This window comes from Labeo rohita, chromosome 12 (assembly GCF_022985175.1).
Source record: "Labeo rohita strain BAU-BD-2019 chromosome 12, IGBB_LRoh.1.0, whole genome shotgun sequence".
NCBI lineage: Eukaryota > Metazoa > Chordata > Actinopteri > Cypriniformes > Cyprinidae > Labeo > Labeo rohita.
Genome location: NC_066880.1, coordinates 14721961 through 14741097, shown reverse-complemented (window position 1 = coordinate 14741097; position 19137 = coordinate 14721961). Strand labels below are relative to the sequence as shown.

Genomic DNA, 19137 nt, shown 5'->3' with positions numbered 1-19137 from the left:
AGAGGATGCCAAGACTAATTAAATATTAAACTCCTTTCATGTGTTCCTCTAAACAGGTCTGTAATTAGAAAGAATCAGTTTGTCTGTTAATCCCTTTGTTCTTTTTTTCATTACATCAGTGCAGTGTATTTACTTGACTGAGCAGTTATATGTGTTTTTTTAATGAAAGTTAGATGCAGCCAAGGACTCAATAATGTATCAGGGCTATTAAGAAACCCTCCTGAACCCTGTGAACTCCAGTGACACATGTAAAAGATAACCTACACATTATTCCCTGGGAAGAGAGAGAGCTTTGCTTATAGCCAAGTGAGCAGCAGGGCTACAGATGGAGATTAGCAACTGCTCGCTAGCTCTCTGTCACTCTCGGCTCCACAGACTGAGGTCTTACACCAGTCACACACACTGCCCCCAAATAAACACGTTCCTACCACTGCACACCCCCATGATGTCTGCTATACCCTTTTTCATTTTCCTCAATGGACTTTGTTTGCTTATGAAGGATTCATGAAAAATAACTTCCCAGTTAACAAATGTGACCTTGGACCACAAAACCAGTCATAAGGGGCGGTTTTTTGAAATTGAGATTTATACATAATTTGAATCTTAATAAATAAGCTTTCCACTGATGTATGGTTTGTTAGGACAATATTTGGGCGAGATACAACTATTTGAAAATCTGAAATCTGAGGGTGCAAAAAAAAAAAAAAAAAAAAATTAAAATATTGAGAAAATCGCTTTTCAATTTGTCTAAATGAAGTTCTTAGCAATGCATATTAATAAGCCAAAATTAAAGAAGTCCACTTCCAAAACAAAGATTCACATATAATTTACTCACCCCATTGTTCATGTCTTTCTTTCTGCAGTCGTAAAGAAATTATGTTTTTTGAGGAAAACATTTCAGCATTTTTCTTCATATAATGGACTGATATGGTGCCCCGATTTTGAACTTCCAAAATGCAGTTTAAATGTGGCTTCAAACGATCCCAAATGTGGTTGTAAATGATCCCAGCCAAGAATGAAGGGTCTTATCTAGCGAAACGATCGGTTATTTTCATAAAAATAATACAATTAATATACCTTTTAATGTCAAACGCTCCACGTTTTATAATGGAAGTGAATGGGTGTTGAGATTTTGAAGTTCATTAAAGTGCATCCATCCATCATAAAAAGTACTCCACATAGCTCTGGAGGTTAATAAAGGCCTTCTGAAGTGAAGCAATGTGTTTGTGTAAGAAAAATATCCATATTTAAAACTTGTTTTTTTAAAAACTTGTTTAACTGTGTTAGGTTTATTCACAAGAGAGAGCTTTGGTGCGTGACGAATGCGTGAGCTCTGGTGAGAAGTGACGAATGCGGGAGCGCGGTCGAGAGAGCAAAACACAACACTGGTCACGAATTAGGACGATTTGTAAAGAAAAATGTCGAAGGATTTTGATATAAGCCAAGAGGAGACTGGTTTTCCTTTGCTGTAAGCAAAACTTGGTTCTCGCGAGACTAGCATGTTCTCACCTGAGTTAAAGGTGAAGTCCGTTTCCAAAACAAATATTCACATATAATGTACTCACCCCCTTGTCATCCAAGATGTTTACGTCTTTCTTTCTTCAGTCGTAAAGAAATTGTTTTTTGAGGAAAACATTTCAGCAGTTTTCTCCATATAATGAACTGATATGGCGCGCCGATTTTGAACTTCCAAAATGCAGTTTAAATGCAGCTTCAAACGATCCCAAATGCGGTTGCAAACGATCCCAGCAGAGGAAGAAGGGTCTTATCTAGCGAAACGATTAGTTATTTTCATTAAAAAAATACAATTTAAATACTTTTTAATCTCAAACGCTTGTTTTACCTTTCTCTCCTTGAACTTTGTGTATTCTGACTCAAGACAGTTAGGGTATGTCAAAAAACTCCAATCGTATTTTCTCCCTCAACTTCAAAAATCATTTCTAAATCATCCTACATCGCTGCAGAAGTTCCAACCCAGTCTTTGCAAAGTGAACATGCAAAGAAGATCAAACACCCTCAACAAAAAAGGTAATATATAGGACGATTTTGAAGTTGAGGGAGAACATGAGATGGGAGTTTTTCGACATACTCTAACTGTCATGAACTAGAGAAAAACAGTCCAAGCAGAGTAAGACAGGACGGGCATTTGGCATTAAAAAAATATAAACTGTATTTTTTAAAATGAAAATAACCGATCGTTTCGCTAGATATGACCCTTCTTAAGAACTCTCTCGTGAACGCGTGTATGACAGTTAAATAAGGATTTTTTTCTTACACAAATGCATTGCTTCGCTTCAGAACACCTTTATTAAGCCCCTGAAGCCATGTGAAGTATTTTTATGGTGTACGGACATTACCACTGCCATTAAAGCTTGGAAGAGCCAGTTTTATTATTTTTTAATATAACTCGGACGGAATTCGTCTGAAAGAAGAAAGTAATATACACCTAGAATGAGTGAATCATGGGGTAATTTTCATTTTTGGGTGAACTATCCCTTTAAGGGAACATTCCATTTAATCTGTCACTCAAACAGCCACGCTCTTAATTATGCAGAACTTTAAGGCTTAATATAATTTAAATGTTGTCATGAAGGGCAAAATTAGCTATAGAGACCAAAACCACTTTTTGTACCAGGCTGTAAACAATTTTTTTTCTGCTGTAAAGTTTATAGTTAATAAAGTTAATAAAGCATTTTAAGTTAAGTTAATAAATCATTTAATCTTTGACCGGTTAAATCCAGCAGTTTTTGTCTAAAGCAAACAGGTTAAGAGTTTGTAAAATTCAAGAGTATTTAGACCTTGACACTATCATTTAGGTAAATTGTATTTAATGATGACTGGTTTACAACATAACTAGCTTATCAGCAGAATTACTTACTACTGAATCCAATGGAGCAGTCAAATCAACCTGGCCAGAATGTAAAATCTAAATATTAATAACATGTGACCACCTGGAACACTGTTTTAAATGCCTGCCTCACTTTACATAATTTAACCAAAAAAAATCTGAATTTTAAAATTCAGATACAAAACAAATACTGTGAAGGATAGAATCCATTCTTCATTCATCCATTCAGACTTAATTAGGCAGATCAAGAGAAAGGGAAGCAAGTGAATTAAAGACGAGCAGTATGTTTCCTGTGGCTCCATTACAGGTAATGGGCGCAAATCAATCACTACTCTCAACATGCGCTAGCAGTCATGTTTACATTCAGATAAAAGCTGGCTGAGTATTCATTTAGATATGAAATGCACGTCATGGAGAGATGAATAATGTAAACAGAATTAACCACATCCAAGGAAATAAGTGCACCCCTGGAAAGAGTCTTGAGGTTGCCATGACTACGTTCGTTTCACGTCACAGGTCCAGAGAACAAAAGATTAATATTGATTGTCTTGTAAAAAAAAAAAAAAGTCTTAGCCACAAGGCTATTACTAGAACAGCCGTACTTGGCAAAGAGATTACTGACCTCTTTAAAATGCTCTGTGCGGCTGATCGTTTTAGTTGCCAGAGTCTTCAGTAGTAAGCAGAGTGGCTCAGAGATGATGCTGGGTGAATCACAGCCTCTCATTGTCATAGATTGTTTCACTTTGCTTTGTGCTCTGACAGCCTATCAAGCGCCAGTGTGCAGTTAGACAGTCTGTCAGCCTCATGTTGTGTTATTACCCCTGACTAGAAAGAAATGTGGAAAAATAGCATCTAGCAACAATAGAAATCCTTTCTTTGCAGTTCTACCGAGCTTTGCCCATAAAAGAGACAGATTCAAAGGGATTTTCTGGAAGTGCTTTTGTGTACGGTGTCTCCTATAGCCTGGTTTCCATGTGAACAGCCTGAGAAGGAAATTCAAAGAGCTTTCACGAGGGGTCTTACAGTGTACAGTAGTCAACATTTGAAGTGGATCAAAAAAGTTGTCCTAAGACAAGAATGGGTATTGTTTTGGTTGTTTTGGACAACTGTGATGAAACGTTTTGATCCACTTCAAATGTTGACTACTATATACTGTACAAATTATTCACTGATGATATGAAATAAAGGATAAATTTAACTTTAAAGAAATAGTTTACCCAAAGATGAAAATTTGCTGAATATGTACTTACCCTCAGGCCGTTCAAGATGTAGATGAGTTTATTTCTAAACAGAGGGTTTGCACTTACATCACAGTTTAGTCAGTTACACAGATGCGCAAGCACATTGGAGATACTTTAAAGGGGTCATCGGATGCCCATTTTCCATAAGTTGATACGATTCTTTAGGGTCTTAATAAAAAGTCCATAATATAGTTTGGTTAAAAATTCTCAATTGTTGTGTAAAACAACACCCTTTTTACCTTGTCAAAATAAGCTCTGCAAAAATCGACCTGTTCTTGTCGAGGTTGCTTTAAATGTTAATGAGCTCTGCTCGCCCCGCCCCTCTCTTCTCTCTGTGGAGTGACGAGCATGTTTACTTTAGCCGCATTTAGCCGTTAAACTTGCTAACTAGCACGTTATTAGGAAAGGTGATTGCACAGATTCATAAAAACACCCTTATACTCACTTCTGCTGTAGGTGAAGCTGGATCATGAATGATTCGCGTGAACATAGACGCGTTTATGTAGATCGGGAGGTGCAATCCCTTCACAAACAAACGTAATCCACTGCATCTTCAGCAGTTTAGAAGTCGGGAGTAAATAACGACCACTATGGTCATTATTACACATAGCAACATAACACCTCAATCGCTCAATCAGAGATATTACAGGGAATTTACATCCCTGCTCCGGCATCGAAACAATGGAGGTCGGACTGTTACAGCTGATCTGAGGTAGGACGCTTATGTCAATCAGCTATCGTGGGAGCGGCCTCGTCACACCGACAGGCATCTGAGAATGGCTCGATTTGAAAAAGGGGATATTATTTTTACAGATTAATTAAAAACCACTGAATGGATTTTTATCATTATAGGGTAGATGTGTACACTGCCAACACACATTAATGTTCAAACAACATGTAAAAGTGAACTTTGCATCCATGACCCCTTTAATGTAAACAATACAATTGATTACATGGTTAATGATCTACTGAATATGTTGTTCTTCTAATTTGTGCTGTCTAAACCACAGAAAAACGTGTGGAAGCTGCTAAATCATATAGAGGACTTAAGGTCATTGCACACTATGTCCAAAATTTCCATCCGAAATTTTTGGATAAACGTTAAAAAATAAATACGACCTCACGTTGTATCAATCGTGTTTACACACTGCCTCTGAAAAGTTCATTCGTCATAAAAAAAGTTTGGATCAGGTTCGATTTTCTGCGTTTTTGCATCCGTAGCAAGCATTTTGATATTAAAGGATGACGAATACAAAAAACCCCATAAAAAACGCATACAACATTTCGGACTCAGTGTGCAATGACCTTTAGTAAGCAGGAAAGGGCACAATATTTTTGACAAAGTAAAGTTAATAGGTGGTAAAGATACGTACTATCAGATATTAGCCTAATATTTCACCTACCTGACTGGAACTGATAAGTTCACGAATGTTGTCAAGATTCTTGCCCTAGAAATCCTAGTTCAGTTTGGCCAACCAAAAATGTCTTGTTCCTCAGTTTTTTGCACTCTTTCATTGATTTGTTATAATTTTTGGCAGTCTATAGTACTCTAAATGTTTTCCTGGCCCAACCAGTTAGTACAGCCCAAAACATGACGATAATTGACCATTTTCAGCAGCAATAATCAGCTAAATTTGAGAGTTCCATTCGGTTCAGTGGCATTGTTTATTTTCAGTGCCGCCAATATGGCCGATTGATCAAGTGTCATGAAAACATTCTATCAGAACAGATTTTGCATTACAAATTTAGCAGATTTAGCATTACATCACTTGCTCACCAATGGATCCAAATGCACTGAATGGGTGCTGTCAGAATGTCCAAACAGCTGATAAAAACAATCATCCACAAGTAATCCACATGACTCCAGCTGGGACACACTGATGGTCGGCCAATGTTGGGCCGTTGGCGAGCATCTGTTAGGCTAGTATGTTTGGTGTGTTCCACACATCGGCATTAATTTGCCCAATTTTATATGCTGAATGTGTCAGGACCGTCGGCATGAGTGAGAACTCTGACTGGATGTTCAGTCAGAGATGTTCTTATTATTGGGAGATGAGATGAGAATATTACTTGCTATTGGAGAAAGCGTAATGGTCAACTTGGATCATATGTGCCTTGATAACCAATCACATTACAGTTCACATAATCACATTACAACCTTGACGTTATTGAATTTCAGTTCAGAGTTGTGCGACACTCGATCGCTGTTTACGGATACCACTAATAAGAAGTGCCGTAAGCTGAATCCCACTTGTCGCAAAAAGTCAGTGACTTCTCTTATCAAACACCATTTTTTTTCGGTGTAAACTCTAAAAATAGTTCATTATTTAGTGTACATCATGTTGAAAATTATCAGATAGGTGGTCGATTCATTAAATGGTAAGCTGATTCCTCTAAAAAGCTGTTTATTCAGCATAGTGAAGCCTCTCCCTCACTGACATCCATTTAAAGAAAACAGCCTCTGGTCTCCTTTCCCAAACTGGAAGTGTTAGCATTAGCCGTTACGCCGTTTTGGCTAAAGGTTGCAGGTTTGCCTTCTGACTTGGTTCAGTTTAGCGAACAAGTGCCTGAGAATTAAAGCAAAAGTAATGAAAACGTAAATGAAATATAAACATGACAAGCTTAATGTCTTGTGGAGTGTTTGTAATAATCAAATCCATTATTAAGACATTTTAAACCCTTGTTTTCAGCTAAAATATGTGTCATCTATCCATAATACTGCTTACTTCAGTGAAAAAGCCATCTCGTCTGCATCAGGAGAGAAATATGCACAGATCAAGCAGTTTATAAGCGTAAAATGGTACAAAACAATTCTAAACAAACATTTTAATTTATTTTAATGTAGGAAGTGAAGAGCGAATGGACTTTTCTGATGGAGGAAGCATTATTATGGATTATGTAGATTGTTAAATTGATGCAATGGAGTTTTTTTTTTTTTTTTATCAGGTGTTTGGACTCCCATGTTGGCACCCATTTACTGCAGAGAATCCGTTGGTGAGCAAGTGATGTAATGCTGAATTCCTCCAAATCTGTTCAGATGAGGGTAAGTACATTTTTAGACATAAAATATCATACTGAATGTCATACTTCAAAAATGAGTCAAACTGAAGGACGCAGATGTCAAAAGGTCATGATTTTTTATTTGGTTTGAGGTTGTTTTAAATTAAATATGTACATCTCAGAGGGCCAAAACATGAGTGAAATGAATGTATATTTCACACACAAACCGTTTTTGCTTCCCTTTACACATACATTGCTTAGGAAAGTGGTGCAGCACAGCAGCATTTCAAGTCCTTAAATGCATTAAATATAGCCAAAACAGTGGAATGACCTTAAATATAGTAATATTGCATTCAGTGGTGCAAGCGTACATGGCATCAAATGCATTCACCTTATCCAATACAGTTCCACGTTTCTGGAATATTCGGCACATCTTCTATAAGTGTTAAAGAACTTCCTTTAGATTTTTCATGATCAGGCCTCCCAGAGGCACACTTAACATGCTCGAGTGTGTAACACACCAATCAACACTACTGAAAAGTGTGAGATCTCACCCTATTTTCCTTTCTTAACCTCTTTCCAACGTCACAGCATTCATCAATCATTACCAAAACATGATTATCACAATCTGTGAGCCACCACACATCTGGTTTAAACCATCCTGTACTGATGAAGTATTAATGGGGCTGATAGTGAAGGGTTTATTGTCTGTTAGTACTATAGGTCTTGAATCCTACAGTGGTTCTCAGCCAATAAACTCCAAAAATTTTAAAATATTTAAAAAAATAAATTGTAACAATTTAACAATATGAATTCTAAATTATGATATAGCTGAATTAAGATCTTTTTTATTTGTTTCATATTTGTTACATTCTTAAAAATAAGGGTTCTTTATTGGCATTGATGGTTCTGTATAGAAACTTTAACATCCACAGAACCTTTCCATCGCATTAAAGGTTCTTTAAAGTAAAAAAAATGATCTTTGCACTAAGAAAACAATTGTTTTGGTTTTGTGAAACCCCCCTTTCAAAACTTTTTGTATTCTGGAATTTACATTACACCACATTAAAATTAACACTTTTATGTCCCTGAAATTAATAATTATCACCCTAGTTTCTATAAATGAAGAGGTTTAAAAACTTGCATGTGTTTGTGTTGTCATTTCATTATGTGTAGGGGGCATCAAATATTGACTTGAAGGGGGACCTTGGAATTACAAAGATTGAGAACCACTGTTCTTATAATCCCAACTAACAGCATCCCATTTGTAAAGACAGATCTGATACAGGACACAAAAGTAAAATGGCATTATGTAGTAGAAGATTTGTTCAGGACAGAGTGTCTGTTCGTGGTGATTGTGATGCTGAGAAGCATATTGCTAATGTACATAATAAATACAATAAAGTTACATATCGCAAATGTTATTACAATGCTGATGACGTGAGTCAATGAAAATAGGCTGCGTACAGTTCACTTGTTTTTGGGCTGTGCTGCTATATAAAGAGCTACAAGACAGTAGAGAGCTCCTCCGACTGTCAGTGCCATGGTGGTCCTGTACAAAAGTCTGTCTGGAACACCTCGCTTCAGATGAACAGGAATCTCATCAGAGGCCTGGATAAAAAAAAAAGAAGGGAAAGTTGAGGAGAAAAGAGAAGGAAGAATTATAATGTATGTTCCATCTTCCGGTGTATTAAAGGTGCAGTCAAAATTGACAATTCAGTCATTATTTACTGACCTTCATGATGTTTCAAACCAGTAAAACTTACACTGACCAAAATTATAAACGCAACACTTTTGTTTTTGCCCCCATCTTTCATGAGCTGAACTCAAAGATCTAAGACTTTTTCTATGTACACAAATAGCCTATTCCTCTCAAATATAGTTCACAAATCTGTCTAAATCTGTGTTAGTGAGCACTTCTCCTTTGCCGAGATAATCCATCCACCTCACAGGTGTGACATATCAAGATGCTGATTAGACAGCATGATTATTGCACAGGTGTGCCACTCTAAAATGTGCAGTTGTATCACACGGTACAATGCCACAGATGTCACAAGTTTTGAGGGAGTGTGCAATTGGCATGCTGACTGCAGGAATGTCCACCAGAGCTGTTGTCTGTGAATTGAATGTTCATTTCTCAACCATAAGCCGTCTCCAAAGGCGTTTCAGAGAATTTGGCAGTACATCCAACCGGCCTCACAACCGCAGACCATGTGTAACCACACCAGCCCAGGACCTCCACATCCAGCATCTTCACCTCCAAGATCGTCTGAGACCAGCCACCCGGACAGCTGCTGCAACAATGGTTTTGCATAACCAAAGAATTTCTGCACAAACAGTCAGAAACCAACTCAGGGAAGCTCAACTGCATGCTCGTCGTCCACATCGGGGTCTCGATCTGACTGCAGTTCGTCGTCGTAACAGACTTGAGTGGGCAAATGCTCACATTCGATGGCGTCTGGCACTTTGGAGAGGTGTTCTCTTCACAGATGAATCCCGGTTTTCACTGTACAGGGCAGATGGCAGACAGCGTGTATGGAGTCGTGTGGGTGAGCGGTTTGCTGATGTCAACGTTGTGGATCGAGTGGCCCATGGTGGCAGTGGGGTTATGGTATGGGCAGGCGTATGTTATGGACAACGAACACAGGTGCATTTTATTGATGCCATTTTGAATGCACAGAGATACCGTAATGAGATCCTGAAGCCCATTGTTGTGCCATTCATCCACGACCATCACCTCATGTTGCAGCATGATAATGCACAGCCCCATGTTGCAAGGCTCTGTACACAATTCCTGGAAGCTGAAAACATCCCAGTTCTTGCACGGCCAGCATACTCACCAGACATGTCACCCATTGAGCATGTTTGGGATGCTCTGGATCGGCATATACAACAGCATGTTCCAGTTCCTGCCAATATCCAGCAACTTCGCACAGCCATTGATGAGTAGTGGACCAACATTCCACAGGCCACAAACAACAATCTGATCAACTCTATGCGAAGGAGATGTGTTGCACTGCGTGAGGCAAATTGTGGTCATACTCATACCAGATACTGACTGGTTTTTGGACCCCCCCCCAATACAGTGAAACTGCACATTTTAAAATGGCCTTTTATTGTGGCCAGCCTAAGGCACACCTGTGCAATAATCATGCTGTCTAATCAGCATCTTGATATGCCGCACCTGTGAGGTGGATGGATTATCTCGGCAAAGGAGAAGTGCTCACTAACACAGATTTAGACAGATTTGTGAACAATATTTGAGAGAAATAGGCCTTTTGTGTACACAGAAAAAGACTTAGATCTTTGAGTTCAGCTCATGAAAAATGGGGGCAAAAACAAAAGTGTTGCGTTTATAATTGTGGTCAGTGTACTTTCTTCTGCACAACACAAAAGATTATATTTTGAAGAATGTTGGTAACCAAAACTTACTTCCAATTGCATTTTTAATCTATACAACTGAAGTCAGTTGGAACTGAAACTATTTAATTACTAACATTCTTCAAAGTATCGTCTTAGTAATACATGTTTGGAATGATGTTATAGTTATACACATAGCGTAATACATCATATACACACCTGAAATATCCTCTGGAGGTCTGGAACCTTGTTGGCACCCATATACTCCACTGCAGCATTTGATTCAGAAACCAGTTTAGTTGGGGTGGCAAAGATGACATTAGGGGATTCAGAAGGTATATGTGGCCTCAAGCCCTGAAGAAAGTTCACAAGCAAGTTAACAATACAATACAAGACTACATAATGTTGTTAATTAAAACGTCATCTTTTACAGTGGTTTTCAACCTTTTTGACCCTATAGTACCGTATTGCGCACAACAACATTAAATATCAAAATTTCGTAAAATATTTGTATTCACAATTTCTATTACTTATTAGAGCGTGACATAACTTGAAAACAACTGGATAAATGTAGTTTTCATAATTTACACATTTGCACGACTCTTCCAGGTTTAAAAATCACACTTTTTGAATGAATTAAAATTCATAATTTTGGCACAAAGTCCCAGACAGGGCTTAGACTAAACCAGGATTAGGTCATAGTTCAATTAGGACATTTAAGTTTTTTTTTAATATATATATAAATGGTGTGCATCTTGTGACAAAGGCACTGATATATTTTAAGATCAGTGAGAGCAAGTTTCTGTCAGCTGAAACAGCTCAGACTTACATTTTAGACTAGGACTAGGTTTAAGCATTGTCTGTTAAACTGGGGGATAAATGGAAAGCATTTAAAGTCATCTTGAGGCCCTATTCTAAGTTTGCTGAGGTCCTCATAGGTGGCCTCCTTGTTGTACCTCTTGTTGTGCAATCAGTTTAGGATTATATAACCAATCCTAAATTTAAACTACTAAAACTTAGTGATGAACTGTTAAACAACGTTATTAACAACGGTCATGAACAATCGTGCACATCTATGTAATTAAATGTAGCTCAACTAAGTAGCTGAAATCTACTCGAATTTGGTGTGGACAATCAGCTCTCCGCTATTGATTATAAATCGCATAATAATTAGTCTGCTTAATCATTTAGGTTAAAATAGTGCAAGAGGAATGTATCTAATATACTTAAAGGCTGTTTAATAACACCTCTATGGGTCACATGAAGCAGGCGGCAGACCAAGGTCACCGAATTATCATTTTTAGAAACGGAACCGTACGCACATACCTGCGGGTTGTATGCGGAAGATGACACGGCTCCCGTCAGTCTTTGTGTAAATCCACTAAATTTGTAATACATTTTGTTGATTAATGGTAACCGGCGAGGACGAGGAGATAGTGACCGTCGGGAAGTCGGAACTCAACCGGCTTTTTCCTTGTGTAAGAATTTGTCGCCGGAATATGACGTCACAAGACACGAAATGGTATGAGGCACGTTGTGCAATGTGAAAAGCCCTGTCATTTTTTTTAAATTTACCTTTATTGTTAAGTTTATTATCATTGTCATTCCAATATTAGACTTAAGCTTGCTGACAAACTTTTTGCTTCAGTAAATATGTGTTATGGTATGTTTTGGTCACTTATGAAATACAAAACAAATCGTGAGGCATCAAAAATGTTGCCATACACAAACACCAGTTTGCTGTTTTGAGCAGCAGAAATTCTAATTATTAAACTGTAGCTTATACAATTAAAGACTTGACCAGAAATAGCTATATATACTTTAGCTAAGGAAAAATATACTTTATCCTAAAGATTCCCATTGTCTAACTGCATAAAATGTGTCAACATGTGTGTGTTTTCTCTTGGGTAGTAACGGTGGAAACGTGTAATGGTTTTTGAGTTTCAAAAATAATATTCTTGGGAGATAAAACTGACACCTAGACCCAGTCATCCCTATTTAAATCATTCAGAAGCTTTGTGCTTCATATACACTGTGTGCAGGATTATTAGGCATGTTGATATTCTGGTCATATTTTTTTTTCCAAACACATTTTACCAATTCTACTGTCAATTTTGTATTTAATCATTTATATGTGATATATAATTGTCCGTGAAGGCTGGAAGTGAAAAACTCCTTATATTCAGGTGTGCATAATTATTAGGCATGTTTTCTTTTACAGATAAAAAGATATTTAACTCAGACTGAAAAGTTTCAAAACTTACTGCCAGATTTTGGAAGATAAATTCTTGAATCGGAGGTGCAAGAGAATGTGATGCTTGTCCTTCAAGAGTCACTCTCAACTTATCTGTCTATAAAGCCTATAAAAAAAAAAAAAGTCTTCATGTATTTCACAACACGTCAGCTTGTTATTCTTATTAAGTCAGGGGCATTTTTTAGGATTTTTTACCAAGCAAAGTCTCTGAGAACCTGACACATTGTACTTCTGAAGACTCCAGGTAGGTTGCAGTTCTGGAAAATGGCGGCGCTGGAGAACTGGAAACGGTTCCTGATGGTGTCACACCTAATTCTTCACCTTAATTCCTAATTCTTTTGCAGTTAACATGCATATTTTCTTCTCCACCTGTTTTTTCCGACCATGCAGACTCAATAAGCATTTCGCTGTCCAATGGTCAAGCCTTAACTTTGCAAATTCTTGTAATGCATTAGTATTGCATTCTTCTCATGGGCATTTAATAATTTGGACTTTTCAGTCTGGGGTAAATATCTTTTTTGGCTCATTTTATCTGTAAAAGAAAACATGCCTAATAATTATGCACACCTGAATATAAGGAGTTTTTCACTTCCAGCCTTCACAGACAATTATATATCACATATAAATGATTAAATACAAAATTGACAGTAGTTATTAAAACTGATGTGGTTTGGAACTGGTAAAATGTGTTTGGAAAAAATATATGACCAGAATATCAACATGCCTAATAATTCTGCACACAGTGTATTTCAGATTATATTTGTGCCACATTCCTTTCTGTGTTGTAATTAGAGAAAGAATAAGGCTTGAATCCATAAACATTTCTTTTATTATCTTCATACACATAATTAACCTTCTCCTAACCAATTAGAATACATTTTCAGTTACAGAATAAAGCTACATAAGATTTTATTTGCATCATTATGACCCTTTCAAAATAGCAACAAATACATAGCTACAAAATGATATAGATATGAAGGCCTACATCTCCTTACAGATGCAAAAATAAACATTGTGAGGTGTGACATCAACCAAGCAATATTTCTGCAATTATTCAAATAAGATCCCTACATGGACATGACAATTTAGACTAAAGACAAATTAAGTAATTAGAGGATAACCTGAATTAAACAATGTACTCTATCTTGATTTGACATTATCATCAATTAGCTAAAAAATTGATATATTCTCCACTGTGTTCTTAATGATGCTTCTATATCATGAAATACTATTATAAAATTGACCTCATGTCCCCTAATCATATATAGCATATTTATCTAAATACAATGCAAACATTTTATTCCAAGAGACACATTAACTCAGAAAGTCCCTTGAATGAGGAAAAGAGGTTTGATTTTGTGCTTGTATTCAAAGAGGAAGAAGGAAGCGAGTGACAGCCCTCCTACTGGTGAGCGTGTGGGTGAGGTGTTTGCTAATCAATTTAGTTAACGCCTCTTGATTCACACAGTCGTGTATGGACAGGTTGCAGATTTGTCGCTGTCTGGATGAACAGCTGATGTTTGTTTTTTGTGTCTTAGTAATGTTAGTTCCCAATCTATGAGCAAGACCTTTAACTTCATTTCAAATTGCACATACGACAGTGACTGTAATGTAAAAAACAATGTGTTTAGGCCCATTCAAACCAAGAACTGTAACTATAACAATAACTATATTAGAATCCACACAATGCACAATGTTCTATTTATTATAAGTGCATTCTGCAGTTCTGTTATATGCCGCTTTAAAGCATGGATTCTAAATGGCTGTTAATATTTTTAGTTGTTTATCAGCTGGAAAAAAAACTATAGTGTTCCTCTGTGCCATTAGTAATATAGTGATTTTTAAAGACCCCTTGTGGTGAAGTTCAAGATTTTATTGTTGTTTACATGTCTGTCTGGTGTTATTAATATACTTGAAGACAAGCCATGTGCAAATTCATCAGTCAACACCTTTGCTGAGCAAAAATGTGGTTTGAAACAGCCCTTTCTTACTGTCACTAACACGTAACCGAACTCATAAACATGCAAGGTGGGGCTTTTCATATCATTAGCTCTATAAGATAGTGATCAGGAACATGGTTTGTGAAACACTGATAATGTATTGAGACCAAACGCTAATGATATCAATTACAGTTAAGTGTCTGATGTAGAAAGCAATACATAAAATGGATTATGGAGTTTGATACATCAACAAATGTGTATAATTTGTAAAATTATTCCAATGTTGTATTATTCCATTGTGTAGCATTTACTACTTCAGTAAACCAATTGGAAGCTCATGTGACTGGAGACAGGGCTCATTTGCATATTGTGTATACTAAATGAGGTAAGGGTTTCGATTGGTGGTGTTTTGAAATAAGGAGCAGGGGCGTCGCTAGTGAACTTATGTGCAGCTATTTTTTTAATAGTTAACTTTAACTATTTTTGAAGTTTTTAATTCATCAGCCATCAAATCTGTAAATATTGGTCATAGAATGGAGATTCCCTATAAATTTCATCCAGCTGATTACTCACTAAAAATGTTTTCATGCCATTTCAAGCCTTATTTTGAGCTGTTTACTTACTGTTTAAAATTAGCCTTCCCATTAAATTGTTCATTCAGAACATGCATTACCACAAGAGGTGGGATTTATTGCATGAACCAGTCACAGCAGAACATAACTAGTCATATCCAATCATATCGCCAAGGAGGCTTTTTCTCCTCTGGGTGACTTTGCCCCATTTATTCTCAATTACCCCCCACCAGTGGCGGCTACTGGTCTGTCAAATAGGGGAAGCTCATTTTCAGCCTACATCATAAAATTGTCTATTTATTTATTCACAAGAATGTGCCTTATTGTCATAAGTAAGTCACAATGCAAACAATCGTAAAAAAAAAAGCTTTAGTTTTATTATGCAAAATATGATGTATTTTTTCTTTTAGTCAGATGCTACTATATAGTATAAATATTTTGCAATTTAAATAAGGTTATTATGGAGATTTATTTATTTATTTATTTATAAAGTATTTTAATAGAAATATAAGGTTTCATTATGTTATGTTAAAATTTTTCAAGATTACTATATATATATATATATATATATATATATATATTAATTTATAGTCATCCTCCATGTTAATATTTAATGTAGTAATCTATATATATATATATTGATTACTACATTAAATATTAACATGAATGAATGAATGAACGATCTAAAAAAATATTAAACTCTGTAAAAGTGAAACAAGGAATGTGGTGTATAATTGTGTGAAATGTATGATGAAAATCAAGCAATTTCGCCAAGCAAATATAAAGAAATAGGTTGCAGCAGTTTTTATTTCGACTGAACTTGAGAAATCCGCGATGGGACTGAGCGCGAATAGCTTCAGCGATTCCTTATAGTACAAAATCGCTGTCAGTCAAAAGGAGATGCAATCTTTCGACAGACCCTCCAATCATCACGCAGAAGCTCGGAGTCCAGGCCAGCCCACTCCTCATTTGCTCCTCATTCACCCCCAGAGACGCTGAGCGTCCGTGGGCGGGACATAATCGCAGCGTTTATCCAATGACCGTCTAGTTTCAAAGCACTGAAAAAAAACGTTCAAAGCAGCCGCATTGAAGTCAATGGACGCTGGGCTTCAACGGGGAAATGCACTGTGACGCTACGGGAATGTATGAGAAGTTAGATAGTTAGATATAGCAAGTCAGCCGACCTGCTATATCTAACTGATTCTGAACGAACTCGTCTTTGAGATGAACGTTTTCTAACGCATTTTTAGTCAATAAAATGTTAATACAATAGTACATAATTTGACCATTAATTTTGTGACATTATAGGGGGAAGCTGAGCTTCCCTTGCAGTCTTAAAGAAATCGCCACTGCCCCCCACCAAACCCACCGCATGCTTTAGGGCAGTGTTCTCAATCCTGGCCCTGGGGGCCCCCTGCTCTGCACATTTTGCATGTCTACCTTTTTTAAAGGGGTCATCGGATGCCCATTTTCCACAAGTTGATATGATTCTTTAGGGTCTTAATGAAAAGTCTATAATATACTTTGGTTAAAAATTCTCAATGGCAAAATCTGCCCTGTAAAAATCATCCCATTCTGGTCGAGGCTGCCTTAAATGCAAATGAGCTCTGCTGGCCCCGCCCCTCTCTTCTCTCTGTGGAGTGACGAGCCTGTTTACTTTAGCCGCATTTAGCCACGTTTAGCCGCTAAACTTGTTAACTAGCACATTATTAGGAAAGGCGATTGCAAAGATTCATAAAAAAACCCTTATACTTACTTCTGATGTATGTGAAGCTGGATCACAAATGATTCGTGCAAACATAGACGGATATATGTAGATTGGGAGGTGCATTCCTTTCACAAACAAACGTAATCCACTGCACCTTCAGCAGCTCAGATGTCGGGAGTAAATGACGACCACTACGTTAATTATTACATCCAGCAACACAACACCTCAATCGCTCAATTCTTGTCTAACTTACATCCCTGCTCCGGCATCAAAACATGGATGTCTGACTGTTATAGCTGATCAGCTATTGTGGGAGGGGCCTCTGTCGGTGTGACGCCGCAACGACAAATATCTGAGAATGGCTCGATTTGAAAAAGGCATTATTTTTACAGATAGATTAAAAACCACTGCATGGATTTTTATCATTATAGGGTAGATTTGTACATACACTGCCAACACACATTAATGTTCAAACAATATGTAAAAGTGAACTTAGCATTCAATGACCCCTTTAACACACCTGGTTGAAATCATCAGCTCATTAGGAGAGAGATCCATGAACTGAGCTAACAAGCTGATGATCTCAGTCAGGTGTGTTAAATAAGGGAGACATGCAAATGGTGCAGAGCAGGGCACCCCCAGAACTGGAATTGAGAATCACTGCTTTAGGGGGTCTGTTAAAGAGCAGGTCATATGGGTCATATGTTTTTTGCAGTTTGTGACGTAGCTATGCTTCAATGTAAACAGTCTGGAAAGTTGTTAATCAAAAAAGTGCATGATAAAAGAAAAGAGCCGTTTTAACGAGTCCTTATAATTTTCGAATCTTCTGCCTGTCATGATATACATCACTAGGTACCACATTTGCATAATCCTGCCTGCCCACGAAATACGAACACTCTGACACTTCTGCTAGTTAGTATGTTTACATCATGTCGAGAAGACGTCGTGTTCAGTGCTTTCAAAGCGAGTTTGTGTTGTTTTCACTGCCGAAAGGTGATGATGTGAAGAATCAGTGGTTTAAATTATTTTTTTCCAAGATACCACAGCAAAACAATTTGAACCTTTTGTTGTGCTTATCATTTACTGAGGACTGCTTCTCTTGGCTTTTATCTTCGTTGGTTTCTAATCTTCTTTATTTGGACTAACAAGCGTCTTTGAACCACAACCTCTAAGTACGACTGATACGTTATGTGTACATTTTCAATTGAATGCAAAAATTGCAAGTTGTTTGTGCTAAGGTTGTTTAAGGTTTTCAGGTAAACCACGATATTACTGTCTTACTGAAACAGTTCTGATAATTCTCTGTGAACCCACTATTTCCTAAGAATGTGTCGATTAATGTAGACTGTCGTTGTTCTAATTACTTTGTGTAATAATGAAGAATGTAGAGATATTTTGGTTTACAAACTGTGGCGTTTCATAAGTTAGTCACGTTAGCACTCGGCTAATTTATTCTACGTTATGTTTTCAAATGTTTTTATGTCATTATTTTAACGGATTGTTGCACTATATTATTGTTTTGGGGCATGCTTTGTCAATGGTATCCAGGGTTGCCAAGTTTTCACAACACCCAATTGCTACTCAAAACTAGCTGTAAACTAGCCCAATCATGTCCAGGGTGTAAAATACACATTTTTTGTTGGGGTTCCCTTGGTAAATTTGCATTCCAGAGGATAAATATGACGTTATTGGGTTCACTTCAACCCGCCGACATCAAAAACAACCACAAACTTGGCAACACTGATGGCAGCGCTCTCTAACTTGCTGTTAGTCACAACAGGCTTGGCCAGCTGACCAATCAGAGCAGAGTAGGCTTATGGAAGGGAGGGGTTTACAGACCTTACGCTCAGAACTGATTGAACAAATTTCGTTTCGAAATCATTAAGACATGACTATGCCTAATTGTATATTCTGAGACATTTCCAGTGTTTTCTGACCTTAGTTGCATTTAAACCTGCTGTAGGGGACTCCAACACAATATTAGGACACTTTAAAATACCATATGACCTGCTCTTTAAAACTCATTGAGCTCAGCGGTGGTAAAAGAGATTTCCACTGTAAATTTACCTGCTGGTGTTGAGGTTAAACAATGTTTCTTTAGAAACACAAGTGATACACTTTTTAATGCTATATTTTGTAAAATTGACTCTTTTTTGTCATTCAATATTTTGAGGAGACACTGCCTCCCTTGGGTTTAGAGTTATATTCAAGCTG

The 19137-nt window shown here is 37.1% G+C and overlaps 1 protein-coding gene across 1 annotated transcript; it reads right to left on the bottom strand.

The window, feature by feature from the left end:
- Window positions 1–7209: 7209 nt before the first annotated feature.
- LOC127174621 (cytochrome c oxidase subunit 7A-related protein, mitochondrial) lies at window positions 7210–11946 on the bottom strand. Its single transcript, XM_051125133.1, has 3 exons — window positions 11776–11946; window positions 10669–10803; window positions 7210–8700 (listed from the first exon to the last, which is right to left on the bottom strand). The coding sequence occupies exons 1-3, from the start codon at window positions 11845–11847 to the stop codon at window positions 8560–8562; spliced, it is 348 nt and encodes a 115-aa protein (XP_050981090.1). The 5' UTR covers window positions 11848–11946; the 3' UTR covers window positions 7210–8559.
- Window positions 11947–19137: the final 7191 nt, after the last annotated feature.

Coding starts and splice junctions, on each gene's coding strand:
- LOC127174621 (XM_051125133.1), bottom strand. CDS start 11,847: ATGTATTACAAATTTAGTGGATTTACACAAAGACTGACGGGAGCCGTG. Junction 10,804..11,775: donor CTTCCGCATACAACCCGCAG/GTATGTGCGTAC, acceptor AACTTTCTTCAG/GGCTTGAGGCCACATATACC. Junction 8,701..10,668: donor ACCTCCAGAGGATATTTCAG/GTGTGTATATGA, acceptor TTTTTTATCCAG/GCCTCTGATGAGATTCCTGT.